The 16,322-nt window shown below is 42.0% G+C and overlaps 1 protein-coding gene across 7 annotated transcripts in view; it reads left to right on the top strand.

The window, feature by feature from the left end:
• The first annotated feature begins 1,534 nt into the window (after positions 1-1,534).
• The window catches only part of CNOT10 (CCR4-NOT transcription complex subunit 10), a 56,773-nt gene continuing 41,985 nt past the window's right edge, over positions 1,535-16,322 (top strand). For 3 of the 7 annotated variants that reach the window (XM_089776612.1, XM_089776611.1, XM_089776610.1), the window contains exons 1-7: positions 1,535-1,744; positions 8,310-8,404; positions 11,272-11,433; positions 11,804-11,954; positions 13,134-13,282; positions 14,268-14,354; positions 15,109-15,192. In XM_089776612.1, the coding sequence (XP_089632738.1) occupies positions 1,537-1,744; positions 8,310-8,404; positions 11,272-11,433; positions 11,804-11,954; positions 13,134-13,282; positions 14,268-14,354; positions 15,109-15,192 (936 nt within the window). In that variant the 5' untranslated portion in view covers positions 1,535-1,536. Of the gene's footprint in view, positions 1,745-1,837; positions 1,964-2,491; positions 2,517-8,309; positions 8,405-11,271; positions 11,434-11,803; positions 11,955-13,133; positions 13,283-14,267; positions 14,355-15,108; positions 15,193-16,322 lie in introns of those variants that run through there. The other 4 variants (XM_075921970.2, XM_075921969.2, XM_075921968.2 and 1 more) reach the window with 2 other exon arrangements.

Below are 16,322 nucleotides of genomic sequence, written 5' to 3'. Positions count from 1 at the left end.
AGGATACACATTTTTGCCTATGTGAAAAAGTGGTAGAAGCTGCTGTACCTTAAAAGGTCAAGAAAAAGCAGGTGTTTGCAGCCACTTATTGAGAGAGAAGGGAGGTCTAGTAAGAAGAGAAAGAGTAATCTATAACTACTCCCTGGGAACTGGGAGTTTGGATGATAAACAGAGGGAAAGAGGCAGAAAATAAAAATGTGAAACAGGAAGGAATCCAGGAAAATAGAAACAGGAACTGGGAGCAAGCAGATCGTATCATATAAACATTGGATCCTGGGCTGGAACCTGTAGTGGGCCCAGATTCTTCTACCAGCTGCCGCAAAAACAGTACAGGACTAGACTTGGGACTGGAATAACATACAGTTGATCCAGTGGGACTCTGATACCCCAGAAGGATAAAATTACTCAAAGGGCTGAGTCCTGGAGCAGAAGAGACACTGTGGTTACATCTCCATAGCATAATTATTTCGAAATAACATAGTCCGCATCTACACTACAAGCCTTTATTACAAAATAACGTCAAGCTGGAGGACTTGTTACTCTGACTCCTGGCAACCCTCATTTCACACGGAGTAAAAGAAGTCAAAGGGAGAGTGTTCTTCCTTTAACTTCCTGTTGTGTAGACAGTGCAAAAAGCTGAGGTAAGCTATTTTGACATAAGTTACGCAATTGGCATAGCTGAAGTTGTGTAGCTTAACTCTACTTTAGCCCTGCTGTGTAGACACACTGTGTGAGCAACCTTCTGAAGGGGGAGGATATGACCTGAAAGAGATAATCCCGATGTGACCATACATAAGTGCCCCAAAAGTAAGTGATTCCTATTACAGAAATTTATTAACAGATAAAATATTAATTGTGCCACAGTGCCCACTTTTTGGAGATTGCGGTGTAACAATGTGGCTTTTAACTTGAACTTCTTGCTGAAGTCTGAGTATATTTCTCAACAATACCAGTAAAATCCAGGAGGCTCTTTTGTACCCCATCAGCAGTTAACAGCTACAGAAACTGTTTTCCTACTTAATATTATGACTTAGCTCAGATTTTTCAGAAAGACATCCTTCCACCTCCAGACTGGACAGGTTATCTATAGATGCAGTTGTAAGAGGAACAATGATGACCATCTTGTTAGTCTTTACAGTGCTACATAGTCCTGGTTTTTGTTTCAGCTAGACCAGACTAACATGGCTACACATCCATTACTATTCAATGATGCACCAGCTGCAGGATTGCTCTGAAACGTATGAGGGGTTAAGCCTCACCTGTTAAATCTGCACATCCCCAGTAAACACCTTGGCGAGGAGCCCCTTCCCAATACACAGTCAAAAGCTTCAGGGGATAGCCCGAGTTCGTCTGTACAGGAAAACTGAAAAAGCAACGAATAGTCTGGTAGCACTTTCTAGACTAACAAAACACACGTCCACGAAAGCTCATGGTACCATCTACATGTTGTGTTAGTCTAGAAAGTGCTACCAGACCATCTGTTGTTTTTTCAGTTCAGCAATACACAGTCAGACCGGCCACAGAGCAGGCGAGGCAATGATTGGGAAGGGCTCCTGCGAGCACGAACCGGACGGCAGAGGGTGCTTGGTGCAAGCCAACACCACGGCGGGGCGCAGCTCCGGGCTGGGAGCCTGCGACTGGAGCCAACACACCGGGCCCGGGGGAAGGGCCCTTTATCCCCCGCAGCAAAGGCACGTGCACGGGGACGCCGGGGCGCGGGCCTGGCTTGCTACGTCAGCACTAGGTGGGACCAGCAGCTCAGTCTGTGAGCGGCCCGCGGGCCGGAGATCAGCCCGGCGGGGGCCAGGTCGGCCGAAGCGGCTCCCGCTGCCGGCGGGCGGGGCCTCGGGCGGAAGGGGCGGGGCCGGCGGGGCTAGGCTCCCCGAAGGGGGCGGGGCTCACTCACTCGCCGCTCGGGCAGCTTGCGCGCGCGGAGCGGCCATGGCGGCGGACAAGGCGGGCGGTGAGTAGGCGAAGCGCCGCGCTGACCCCGGGCTCTGGCTCCCTTTGTCCCGGGACTCGCTCCTCCCCGCGCAGGGATACCGCCCGAGCCGCGCTGCAGGCCTGTGCGCCCGACGAGCGCAGGGATGTACGCAGCCGCGGCTTTGCCACGGGGAGTGGGACGTCTAGTCTTGTGTCCTTCCGCGGGGGGGGGGGGGGGTAGGCGAAGTAGGGCGGGCAGCCCCTTCCCTTGGCTGGGTGGGGGCTGCTCGGGGGCGTGACGCGCGTTCCCGGCTTTGGCGCCTCCCTTGTGGGCGGCGGGTGAGGCCCCCTCAGCCCCCGGCCGGGGTTCCGCGAGGGAGGCCCCCGAGCCTGGCTCGCGGCTCTTGGGGTCGAGCCCCCGCTGGGCTGCGGGCGCGGGGGGATGGGCAGCGCCCCTGGGTGCCGGGCTCCGGGGTGTCCTGCCTGTGGCAGCGTCCGGGAGCAGGGCTGCTGCGGTAGGTGCTCGCCCCGAGCCCTGCTCCTGGCCAGGGCCCCTGACGACTCCACTTGGATGGCTTCGCATATGGCTGCTTGTAGGTATCCTAGTGACTCCCAGGCTTTCCAGACTCCTGTACTAGGGGGGGGGGCTACGTCTAGACTGGCACGATTTTCCGCAAATGCTTTTAACAGAAAAGTTTTTCCGTTAAAAGCATTTGCGGAAAAGAGCGTCTAGATTGGCACGGGCGCTTTTCCGCAAAAGCACTTTTTGCGGAAAAGCGTCCGTGCCACTCTAGATGTGGTTTTGCGCAAGAAAGCCCCGATCGCCATTTTCGCCATCGGGGCTTTTTTGCGCAGAACAATACCGCGTTGTCTACACTGGCCCTCTTCGAACGGAGCAGCATAGTATTTCTGCAGGAACACTGACAATCTTACATGAGATCATCAGTGTTCTTGCGGAAATTCAAGCGGCCAGTGTAGACAGCTGGCAAGTTTTTCTGCAAAAGTAGCTGCTTTTGCGGAAACACTTGCCAGTCTAGATGCAACCGGGATGTAATAGTGTAGTTGATTAACCAATAATCAAAAGCTTATAGGTTAATGCTGTAGACTACATGATTTCCCCTCCTCCCCCACCCTTTGCTAGTCAATTTTGTTAGCAGGCTGGCCAGCAGCCCAGTTCAGTCTTGGCTTGCACTGGGTCCTGGTCCTACCCCTGCTGCAGCTCTGCATTGAAAGTGCAGGCAGTCAGTTCAGTTCAGTTCAGTTCAGTTCTGGCTCATGCTGGGTCCCGGAGTTCAGACCCTCGCTCCTTCCCGCCCCCCTTCCCCCCCCCCCCCCGGAAAGGGGCTGCCTGGGGACTATAAAATAGTCAATTAACTAATAAGAATTCATAAAGTTAATCGACTATTCAATTAACGAATATTTAACATCCCTATACTGTTCCTCTTCCTGGAGTCTAACATGTCTTGGGAACCTGTAGGTTTTACCTTGCTTAAATACTTGCTTATAAAAATATAGAACTGCCATAACACATTATTACATGCAGAAGCCAGCAATTTTTCAGTAATTATAAAACTGAATAAATTGGAATATGAATATTGCATGTAGCCTGTAGCACCGTGCTGTCCAAACAGTTCTGAAGCAGAGCAAACTAGCCACGTTATTCTGAAAATGCTATAGCAAACAAGGCATGTTATTCAAGCCAACTAGCCACAATCAACTGGCCAAATAGCCACGTGTGTCTGGTGCTTAGCGTGTTGGACACCACAGCTAGGCTACGTCTACATTGGCAAGATTTTGCGCAAATACTTTTAACGCAAGAATTTTTGCGTTAAAGTATTTGCGCAAGAGAGCATCTACACTGGCATGTGCTTTTGTGTAAGAGATGTGCTTTTGCGCAAAAGCATCCGTGCCAATGTAGATGGTCTCTTGCGCAAGAAAGCTCCGATGGCCATTTTAGCCATTGGGCTTTCTTGCGCAAGGAATTCATGTTGCCTGTCTACACTGGCCTCTTGTGCAAGAGGGCTTATTCCTGAGCGGGAGTGTCATAGTTCTTGCACAAGAAGCACTGATTCCTTACATTGGAACGTCAGTGTTCTTGCGCAAGAACTCACGGCCAGTGTAGACAGGCTACAAGTCTTTGCGCAAAAGCAGTTGCTTTTGCGCAAAATCTTGCTAATGTGTAGACAGCCCTATAGTATATAGAACAGCATAAACAGGCTGTGTGAAATTTTAGATTGTGCTGACTTGGCTCATGTTTTTTATGTAGATTGTTGTAAAGCTAGGCAAATATCTAGATGAGTTGATGTGCCCTCTGGAAGACTGTTGCATGCCCACAGAGTTATGCATACTCCTGGTTGAGAACTGTGGCCCTATTATATTAGTTCTGTTTAAAAATCTGTACTTGGTTTTTTATTGTGGTCTCCTGCAGAAGTGAATTCTCTAGGCTGGTTACATGTAATGCGAGGATCATTAACTCAAAAGTTTTTTGAAGTATTTGAGTAAATGTTTACCAAAAAATAAATCCCTGCAAAACATTTGAGTATCTGATTTTAATTCCCTAAATTAGGGAGTGGGAAGTTGGAAGTCTCTAAAAATATATTTCTTTTTGAAAATTTAGTATGACCTCTGATAGTGGACTTGACCTCTAAAAAAGCTCAGTCTTGGTTAGTCACAGTTTGGATTAAGGACCACCCTCATGCTACTCTTAAAACAATGATGCATGAAGTAAAACAAATTTCTACTCTGCAATGAGTAAAACAACCCCTCCCCCCACAGAACCTCCTGCCTCCCCCCAACCAACCCATGTGAAGGCCTGATTGACTGTTGCTATTGCATCTGGCAGGCCTGAAGAATACCCATGCTCCAAGAAGTCCATCTAGTTTTGCTTTCACTGCAACAAGATGGAGCTTTGGCACTATAGAGATGAACACAGAGTTCTTATGCCTTTGGAGACTTTGGGACAAATGTGAAAGTCTGTTCAGAAAGAGCACTAGTTAAAACAGTCCTGAGCCTAGGCTTGTCCTGCACAAAGTGCTGAATTGGCCATCTGTAATCTCTGAAGTAAGAGGGCAAGCTGCCTCTCTCAGGGCTTGTCTAGACTATGTGGAAGATTCGAAAGAGAATTCTCATATCTTCTGCTTTTGAAAGTGAAAGTAGTCTAGATACATTTTTTTTGAAGACTCCCCTTTTTCGAAAAGCCGCATAAACCTCATTTTTTGAGGAAAAGAGGCTTTTTAAAAAAAGGTGGGGTGTTGCCGAAAAAAACACAGCTAGATGACTTTCACTTTTGAAAGCTCTGCTTTCGAAAGTGAGATCGGAAGAAGATACGCGAATTCCCATGGAATTTGCATATCCTCTTTTGACTCTTCCACATATTCTAGACATAGCCTTACTGCACTCATCCAAAGAGGTAGGGGTGTGTGTGTGTTCTATCATAAAACAAAACAAAAATAATCTTGTATGTGGTTTGGTGATAGAAGATGTGCATCAAATTGTCTTCTGCATGTGTGCCAAGTTGTTTTATACACTATTCTTAAATAATAGAAAAACTTAAAATGTATTAGAAAAATCTTTCATGTGAGGGGCTTAGTTTTGCCTTAATTGATCTTTCAAGAAAGAAAAATGCTGCTTTGTCAAATTGATCAACTACAAGTAGCTATACACATTAGTGTGGCATACATACAATCATACACTATGCAGTATTTGTCCACAACAGGGTGAGTCATCAGTAAAGCTGGCTGAAATTTTTTTGAAAGGAATTTGGGATTTTGACTAAATGAAATGTGTAATGAAAAATTTACCTTTACTTGGGGGCATGCTGCTGACATGGTCCAGTAGCTATGGCTCATCATCTGAAGCCATGGAGCCTTACTCTCCAAAACCTTCATATGCCAAGAGTTAACAGACTCCATCTCAAACAAATCCAAAGTTATTTCTGTAAAATAGGTACTAATTTAGATTCTTTATAAGATGACTACATCTCTCCATAATTAATCCCATGCTGCATGAGACCATATATCCTATAGTGAGGCACAGAAACCCACACACAAACATTAGATTACCTGCATTTCCCTGGATCCAGGGATTAGACATATGTGCATTCGTTTTTCTAATATCTGAACTGAAAAGACTGCTGCAGATTCAAACTCTTAACAATTGCTTAGCAGGATAAGCATTCCCACACACCAATTATAGACTCAACTCAAGCAACACAGTCCCAGTTTATATTACAAACTGTTTTCTTAATTTATCTACAGTAGAGATGGGTAAATGTGAGTCTCTGTCCAAAACTAAAATGTTTATTCAGTAATAGGAAAAACTGGTCTCACAGTTATTGGTACCATTCAGGAGCAGAGGTACTTATGCATTGAAAATCTTGACATTAGATTAGTATAATGTATGATGGGCCATTACATTTGAAGCCACTTTTTTTTGCTTGAGTTTGCGTGCATTAAAACTTGTTTCCAGGTGGGAAAGGAGATGTGTTGCTATATTTCTGCCTTTAAGTTTAACCAATAATTGGCTTACCAAGTGTTATTTAATTTCCTAATGTCAATTTTTCATTAAGATTTCTCAAGTATAGGTAGGCATAGCATCTGTTGCCTATTTATTTTTCTCATAGTATGGGAATGAGCAATGGCAAATGCTTAAGATATGGCAGTGATTATGTGATTGATAGTACAGGTTGAATCTCTCTAGTCTGGCATTCTCTGGGCCGACAACTTCCGTGGTCTGGCATGATTTTAGTTAGCTGGATGTCCATTTACCATGGATGTGACCATGTTTCCTGCAGTCTCATAAAGTTTGTTTACAGCCACCAGTCTTGGCTGTCCATATTCTGTGCTATTATTTAGCTCTAATTTTCCCCTAAATGTCTTCTAAGAGTCCAGTAAGCAGTGAAAGTGTTGGTAATGCTGCTAATTCTCTGGTTCGGCACTAGTCAGTTCCCGAAGATGCCGGACTAGAGAGGTTCAATCTGTACTGTGTAATTTACAGATCTTATTCTGTAAATCTGTAATTTTAGTGTCTAGTGAGAGGAAGAAAACAGTAGATTTACAGAGCCCCCCCCCCCCCATGCCTAATAAAATGACGACAAAATATAGATTAGGGCAGTGATCACCAACCAGTAGTTTGGTGTTTACTGGTTGATCCTGGAGCCTTTGAAAAGTGATCTTGACTGGTTTGGCCTGGAGCCTATCAAGTGCCAGCATTTCAGCAGCGTCCCCCCTCCTGTGCATCTCCTGCCCTTTGTGGTGGAGCTGCCCCAGCCCTGGAGCCTCCTTGCTGTGCAGGGTGAAAGAGGCAGTGGAGGAGGGCACTGATGTCAGGGATAATGAGGCCATCCCCCTCCTGCTTACACCAGGAGCCGCTGCTGGACATGCTGGCACTTTCAGAAGTGGTGCAGCACCTGGGCAGGGGTGATTGCAACACTACCTAGGAGCTGCCTGAGGTTAGAGGGGTCTAGTGCAAATCCTGAGCCTGCACCCCAGCCCTCTGCCCCAAGCGGCTCTGGCCAGAGCCCCTACCACATTCCCAAACCCCTCTATCAGAGCCTCCACCTTCTCCCCTAGCCTGGTGAAAGTGAGTGAGTATGGGGGAGGAAAAGTGGATGGAATGATCAGGACAGAGCATCAAGGAAGGGGTGGGTCAGAGGGTTTGGAGAAGGGGCAGGGCTGAAGACAGGGCAAGGGTATTGGGGTTTGAGGTAGATCCTGGATTGCACTTAAATTCAAAAAGTGATCTTGTGCTTAAAAAGGTTGGAGACCACTGGATTAGAGTAAAACTGAAACAGCAAAACATGAGAAATAGGAAATACTTATCTTCAAGGGTTTAAAAAAAATTATGGTTCCCATCATTTTGGAGACTTTCAGGACATGTGATTTCTATGCAGTGTTAAACTTTTAAATACTGTATAATTCTGTTTGATAAACTTATTTCAGTAATATCTTAGTAATGGTTTATGCCAGCTATTTTCTGTAAATATAAAACCCCTCTACTTTTAAGAATGAAATCTAAAATGCATCGGTCATGTATGAGTTTACAGCTTTTATTTACTCAGTTTGATAAACTGTAAAAATGAATCCATGCTGATGCGATGCTTATACATTGTAAGTAATTTAGCAAGGGAAGATCATTGTTCACATTTTCAGGGGAGGAATTCTAACTTTCAGGGTGAAATTTTCATTCCCAAGTTCTTGTGCTATCAATTTAGAGTTGAATTTATCAGACAGTGTTGCTGTCATTGCTTAAGGTACTTTGGCTCTGAGTAAGAAGATCTTAAGAGGGAAAAGAATGGAATGTGTGAGTGAAGAAACTGAACTATGTTTTAACTTTAACTGCAAATATGATAACTAATGTTTTCCTCTATTCTCCCATTTATTTTGTAGATCAGGGAACAGAGAAACATGAAGGAACAGTTACTTCCTCTGGGATTACTGATCAGGAAAAGGAGTTGTCAAGTAGTGCACTGCAAGCTTTCATTGTAAGAAAAGACTTCAACTTAAATCTGAAAAAATTTCTGTTAAATTTAATTAAGTTAAACTATAACCAATTTGTTCTGTTTTTTAAGAATAATAGTAAATGTATCAACAACCACCATTACATCTAAATTAGTATCAGACTTCATTAAATATAGTGGATTGTCCACTTCGATCAGTCTAAGGGTGTCTAGACTACAGGGGGTTTTTTTTTTTTCAAAAAAAGTGGCCTTTTTTGAAAAAAAACTTCATCTGTGTCTAGACTGCTGCGGCGTTCTTTTGAAATTAAATCGAAAGAACGCGACAGTTTTTGCGACTGGAAAACCTCATTTTACAGGGAATAATGCCTTTTTTCAAAAGCGCTCTTTCAAAAAAAGGCGTTATTGAATGCAAACAGTGCTTTTTTTGGAAGAGAGCATCCAGACTGCCAGGGGTGCTCTCTTTCGAAAAAGTGGCTCTCTCTTTTGAAAATACTGGTTGCTGTCTAGACGCTTTCTTTCGAAAGAGGCTTTTTAGTCTAGATGTACCCTAAGATATGTGATATAATATGAGCAGATTCTGTGTTTAGAGCCTGTAACTCTAGGCCAACCAGAAACATAACCAAATCTCTTTCTTGATTCACAGAGTTCTGTCACATTCAATACTATGAAAATGGTGAGAGTTGAGTAAAATAAGCATATAGCTCCTTTGTGGCAGTTCTGTCAACTCTGTGTGCACTCAGTGAAGAAAAATGTCCATAAATTTAGCTAGCAATTTGTGGATTTAACAATATTTAAAAAAATACAATTTATTTTTCATTCTGTCCGTCCTTACTACTTCTGTAGTGACCTGAATGCTACACAATATTTAATGTCCACATAAAGCACTTGTGCTTGGGAATTTAATAAACTCATGTTCAATACCTCTTTTTATACTTTCTGGAAGTTTTTGTTTGTATATTTACTAATGTGAGGATTCAGGCTGCAAGCTTTTTAATTTCTTTTACCCCTTACTTCATTTTTCAGTCCTTTTTGTATTCTGTGGTTATTGGAGGTATGTTTCCCTTCTTTGTGTCCTTTGTACTTACTTTTTTCTAACTTGAATTGCATAGACCAGTTTTCTTCTGATGTATCTACTTTATCCAAATAATTTCAATTGGTTGTGTTGCTCACTTTTGAGGTCCATCTTCTTTTTTCCATTTTATATATCAATACCATATATACTGCTTATATAGTATTGTTATATAAATAGAACAGAACTGTTCTAATATAGACTTGAGTGGCATTTGGATTATCACTTTCCTGTTTCTCAAGTGATTCCATGTCGTATTGTCCTGTCTTAGATATCCTTTTTTTATTTTTGGATAGTGGGAAAGGATTTTTTGAGCTATTTTAAAATAGTTCATATCAGTTTTGAATGACCTGCTGCTACATTTGTTGTTGATTCTAAAATGGACCCAGACTACCTTTCTTATCCACTCATGAGATAATATCTCTGTCTTTGTACCTAGAAGACTTTTAATGTATTAGGTTCTAAGGATGTGACAGAGCCACGTCTACTCTTCCAGTTGCCAGTGTTGCATAGTGTTAAATTGCCCATAAGTAACTCCACTAAATGTTTCTTTGTTCTTTCCCTGTTGCACTGCTTTATGCTTACTGGCAGAGCTACCTGACAAGGATGCTGAGAGGAGCCCATGGTGGCTCAGTGGATTAGGTTCAGCAGAATGGAAAAGAGTAAGATCTTGTGTAATATCTTGCTAAGGAGGAGCTCAGGGAGACCCAAGAGAACAGCATTGGGTTTGGAGTGCAACAAATAGTCTCAGAACAGGGAAGGAACCTGTAAGCTTAACAAGTCAGATAGGAAGTAACCTCTGGATGGAGAGGAGAAGAATTTGAGGCCAGAGCAGATTGTCACTCCTGTATAGGACTGAGACTGGAGCAGCAGGAGGAAGAGGAAGGACTGAGTTTCCCTACTTCTCAGCAGCAACACCTCCAAGTGGTATTGCTGAAGTTTGTGCTCTGGAGACAGAAAGGACTCAAAAGACCAGAGGGTAATTGATTATTGTGAAACCCTGCTGTCTAGGAAAGGAATTGCTTGCACCTGGGAGGCCAAAGGTAGTTTTGTTGTATTCTAATAAGCCAGATCCCAAATGGAAACCTACTTGGTATATGCAAATCAGAGGAGACACAGCGGCCTAGAATGATGTCCAGGTGCTGGCACATAAGTACCCTCTTGCACATGCCCTCAAATAAATTGTAAAGTAGTTTATTTGGAGCTGCATTATTCAAGTGGGTAGACCTCAAACTTCACCTGCATTTATTTTTTATATGTTGGTTTACATAGGCTAAACTTTAGTATGTTTTGCCATCCAGATGTTTCACTGCTTCGTTCCCCTTTCCCCCCCCATCCCAGAGTCCCAACCTGATATTTATAAGCAGTTCTACAATAACAAAAAAAGGGTGCTCATGGGGAAGGGATTACGACAAGAAAGAAAAACAAAGTTTTAGTTTCAAGATTCCATAGGGCTAATATAAGCAAGGATGAATGCAATAGAAATGTCCTACTAATTTCAAATTACTTCAGGATTCTTCCATTTGAACTTTTCTTTCACAGATTTTTTTCAATTTCTTTGAATATTGCGCTCAATTTTTTGACTTGTATCCCATATTAATCTTTATCAGTCTTCCATTTCAGCGCACCTTTAGTTATAGCTCTAGCTATGTTCGGTCTTTAAGGTTTGTAGGAAACAATTATGTTTATAGGTGGGAAGAGAGGAAATAAAACTTTTTATTCTATAAACTGAAAGAGAGTACTTTTTATATCAGGAGATACTGACATGTTGATTAAACATTTTTTCCCAATGCATATTGTTGGTGCGTGTGCCCGCTTCCAGGCTGGGAATTATGATGCTTGTCTGCAACACCTGAGCTGTTTGCAAGAAATAAACAAAGATGACTACAAAATAATTTTGAATACAGCTGTTGCAGAGTTCTGTAAAAGTAACCAAACTACAACAGACAACTTGAGACAAACACTTAATCAACTGAAGAATCAGGTAATTCAAGAATAGTGATGTGCTTCTTGAATTCAAGAAGCATCTTTGTTTTATATCCTGATTGGGTCCTCTACTACTTGAGGGAACAGGAAATCAGTTGTGAAGTCATTAAATAAAATACTGTATTGGGTGTTAAAGTAGCTTTATTTTATGCTTTTAATTATTTTTGTAAATGCTTTGTTTATGTGAATACTTAACCTTAACACTATATAAAAGTTTAGTAGCCTATGAATATGGGTAAAAATATTCTTTATTCTCTTACATGGATCATGCTGTAGCTTTAACTCGTTTCCAAATATTGACTCTTCCCTTCCCTCACCCCCCACAGTGACTATAAGAAATCTGAATAAAACAAATTACATTTTTGTAGGTTCATTCAGCTGTTGAAGAAATGGATGGCTTAGATGATGTTGAAAACAGCATGCTTTACTACAATCAAGCGATTATTCTCTATCATCTGCGTCAATATACTGAAGCAATATCAGTCGGAGAGAAACTTTACCAATTTATAGAACCTTTTGGTATGTAGATTGGAGTGCAAAGTTGTTTACTACTTATTTTTGTTCTCTTGTTTCACGGTTGCAGAATGTTCTCCTCTTGTTTCACGGTTGCAGAATGTCAAAACTATTTCTTGACCTTAAGCTCCTTGATGCTTGATTCTTCTGGTTATGGTGTGCGTGTGTGTGCGCGCGCGTGTGTGTGTGACATAAATATGAATGATCTGTTAGCAACTGACACACACACACACACACACACAACACAGCTGAGGTTTAGAAATAATGTATTGTATGTGTAGTGCTATCTGTGTATATTAAAAGAAGCATGATTCAAACATGGCACTATGTCTTAAGATAGCAGGAGAACATATAAATAATATATTAAATATTAAATGGATGTTAAGGGTTTACTTATTTCTGAAGATGGATGTGCACATACTATGATTGTACATGCAGAATCTTTTATGCACATGAACAAAAGGGCAGTTAGTCATACAACTAGATATTCATGTATTTGTGCAAGTTAACTAATAAGGGGTACAAGTTGTAAGGAACTGCAATAACTTGTATGTAATTGTATGCACTCACTTTTGAAAATTAAATTGCCCACATCTATAAACAATGGCCCTCTATGTAGTGGAATGGTATCATGCTTGTATGAAAAGGTATATTAAATCTTGCTGAGTTACGGTAGTGTTAAGGTTGTTTGCTGATACATGCTCTTGTCAGTGTGTATGAGGTCCTCAGTAAATCCATTAGAGTGGAACTGAAAGAACAACACATTGATAATTTTCGATGTCTCAGCTGTCATACTGATGTATGATATCATACGTGACTTTAGGGTTCAGTCTGCAAAGGCATCCATACAGAGATATTTAAGCTTGTGCAGAGTCCTGCTTACTTTGAGATTCCTTGTAGCCATATAGGTTTGCCCACATTGAACCCTTTATGGGATTGGTTCTCCAGTGCTTATCAGTTAGACGAACTTTCAAAATTAATTTTTAAGAGGAAATGTTTAATTGTCTCTCTCTACTTTAGTGATGACAGGCCAGCATTTTCAGTGTTGGTAGATTTGTTCATCAAGATTAGCATATGTAGTGCATTCATATTACTGTTAGAGCACTTCATGAGAGTGCTTTATGGCTAACTTGGTGGTGTTATTAAGACTATAATATTTCTTTCTCCTTTCTTTGTCTGATGTAGAAGAGAAATTTGCCCAGGCTGTGTGTTTCCTGCTCGTAGACCTGTATCTGCTAACTTTTCAAGCTGAGAAAGCCTTGCATCTGCTTTCTGTTTTGGAAAAAATGATTTCACAGGGCAACAACAATAACAAAAATGGAAAAAACAATGAGGTGGGTATGTTTCAGCGTTTTTGCTAAAAAATGAAAAATACAAACCCTCCCTCCCCTCCAAAAAACACAACCCTCTTTGATGTATGGTTTGGGCTAATCCAAAAGCAACCACGTAGCTTTTCAGATGTGTTAAACTATTAGCAGTTGTTAAAACTTAAGGGCATTCTACTTGTCACTTTAACTCAGTTAATTACATGTGAAATGTATGTATTTCCTTGTGTCCTGCTACATACTGGGTCTGCTACTGGCAAAGGACTGAGAGTTGTTTCCTATTGTCAGATTTTGCACTAGTGGGACAGTTACAGTTCTTAGGGTCAAATATGCCCACTTTGTCTTCTTGGATGATAGCTCTGAGCTGTAACTAAGAAGTTGTAGCTTTGGACTGTAATTCCTTTGACCCTGAGCCGTGGAAGTAACTAATAGGTCAGAGGAATTGCCTCTGCATGATGAGATGTCATTGAGTATATGAGACAGTTGTTGGAGTGAAATCTGTTGTATTTGGCACTGAAATTCTGCTACTAACCAAGTGCCTTTTTGGAAAATAGATCCCTGTCTAACCAAAATCCACTTCCTACCTGAATGTCGAACACTTCTTTGATATATTAAACAAAACTAATCTTGTTTATCTTAAAAGTACAGTATATTTACTGAACAGTCTGAAGGAGAATAGTTCACCTGACATGGAAATCTAGTTTTCAGAAGCTAAGGCTGTATAGATAAAACGTCCTTAACTTCTGTGCATGTTAGTGAATTGTTAGGTGGTTTTTTAAGTACTAGATGAGGATGTGATGATATTAAAGATACTCTTATGTAGACATGGAAACTTCATTCACTGTAATCTGGTACATTCTTGGATATAGATTTGGATATAACATGAGTGCTCTTTTTTGGACATTGATTTCCCTCTATTAGGCCTAAGAGGAGGAAAAACCACCGAACATTGGATTAAAGATACAATATTTTCTTTTTTCTCATTTGTGTTCAGATAGGTAATAACACAAGTAAGGAGTTATCTAATCAAAGAGCTGAAAGTGGAGCTTTAATCGAAGCTGCAAAATCTAAGATACATCAGGTAGGAACTTTTTGGTATCCAGAAGTAGATATTCATATGCAACATAAAATTGATTTCATTTATCTTTATTAAGAAGAGATATTGCATGCAGTGAAGCTAGTTAATCCCTAAACATTTGTTTGAGTAGTTTTGGATACTACACATGCTCCTTGAATTCTCTTGACTATTTATAAAATCAACCCCCACCTCTCTCTCTCTCCCCCCTTCCCCATATGTGTATATTTCAATTTCTCCCCTGTTCCGTAGGACCTACATAAGCAAAGGAAGCTGACTAAGAACAAAGGGACAGAATTGTATTAATTGTTGTATCTCCATTGAGCTCTATGACAGCTTACACTGCAATGGTATTGACACTTTACGCTAACTGAGGATCTGCCCCAAAGTATTATTAAATGAACAAAAAGAAAAATGAAATATAAATATTTTTCTCTGATCTTTCAGGTATAGAAGTTACTTACCACAATAGTAATTAAAATCTCAGCAGTACAATTTTAAAGTGCTGACATTTCTTAAGTTTTGGGTCTGAAATTCATTATTCAGCATCCTACTGAATATATTTTTACAATCCATTTTACATGATACTATAGGGTTTATTTTGTTAGAAGGCTGTAATACATTTTTAAAAATTTGATAAACACTTTTTAAAAACTTTTGTTAATGTACAATTTTACAGATTGCATCAAACTGCATAACTTTCTAAAGTACTTTGTCAATTTTTATAATTATGCTAATGATTTATTTTTTAATTTAACAGTATAAAGTGAGAGCCTATATTCAGATGAAGTCTCTAAAAGCATGTAAAAGGGAGATCAAGTCAGTTATGAATACAGCTGGAAATGTAAGGTTTTTTTTGTTAAGCATATTTTGTTTGCAGTCTAACTCAATTCTCTGTCCTAAAACTAAACTCATTACAAACGAGTACAGGCAGTCCCCGAGTTACGCGGATCCGACTTATGTCGGATCCGTACTTACCAACGGGGCTTTTCTCGCCCCAGACGCGCCGCGGTCCCGCTGCCCGCGTCCTCTGGGGCGAGAAAAGCTGCTCCGCGTCTCCCTGGTCTGTTGGGGGTGGGCCCCCAGCAGACCAGGGAGATGCGGAGCAAAGCCATGGAGGACCCGGGAGGCGGGACCGCCCAGACGCATCGCGGTCCCTCCCGGCCCCCACCCCAGCAGACCAGGCTTTTCTCGTGGACGCCTGTGGTAGAGCAGCTGGGGCGCTGCCGGTTGGTCCCGCAGCGCCGCTCCTCGGTGCTACTGGACCAACCCGGCAGCACCCCAGCTACTCTGCCCCAGGCGTCCTGATTCAGCCGCTGCTGGTCAGTTTCAGCAGAGGCTGAATCAGGGCGCCTGGGCAGAGCAGCTGGGGTGCTGCTGGGTTGGTAGCGCCTAGGAAACTCTTCCTCGGGCTTCCTGTAGTCAGCCGCTGGTCAGTTTCAGCAGCAGCTGAATCTGGACGCCAGTTCCGACTTAAGTACAAATTCAACTTAAGTACAAACCTACAGTCCCTATCTTGTACGTAACCTGGGGACTGCCTGTAATCCTGTGGCATCTTAGGGTATGTCTACACTACCACCCTAGTTCGAACTAGGGTTGTAATGTAGGCAACCGGAGTTGCAAATGAAGCCCGGGATTTGAATTTCCGAACTACGTAGTCCATACTGCGTGTAGCCGTGCGGCACGGAGTCTGCACTAGCGGACATTTAAAAATGGCGGCACCCGGCTTTATGCAAATGAAGCCCGGGAAATTCAAATCCCGGGCTTCATTTGCAACTCCGGTTGCCTACATTGCCACCCTAATTCGAACTAGGGTGGTAGTGTAGACATACCCTTAGAGACTAACAAAAATATATGGGATCATGAGCTTTTGTGGATAAATCCCACTTCACCAGATGAGTGAAGTGGTTTTTACCCGTGAAAGCTCATTATCCTATATATTTTTGTTAGTCTCTAAGGCAGTGGTCCCCAACC

This window comes from Pelodiscus sinensis, chromosome 2 (genome assembly GCF_052426305.1).
Source record: "Pelodiscus sinensis isolate ZL-2025 chromosome 2, ASM5242630v1, whole genome shotgun sequence".
Taxonomy (NCBI): Eukaryota; Metazoa; Chordata; order Testudines; family Trionychidae; genus Pelodiscus; species Pelodiscus sinensis.
This window is presented reverse-complemented; position numbering and strand designations above follow the sequence as displayed.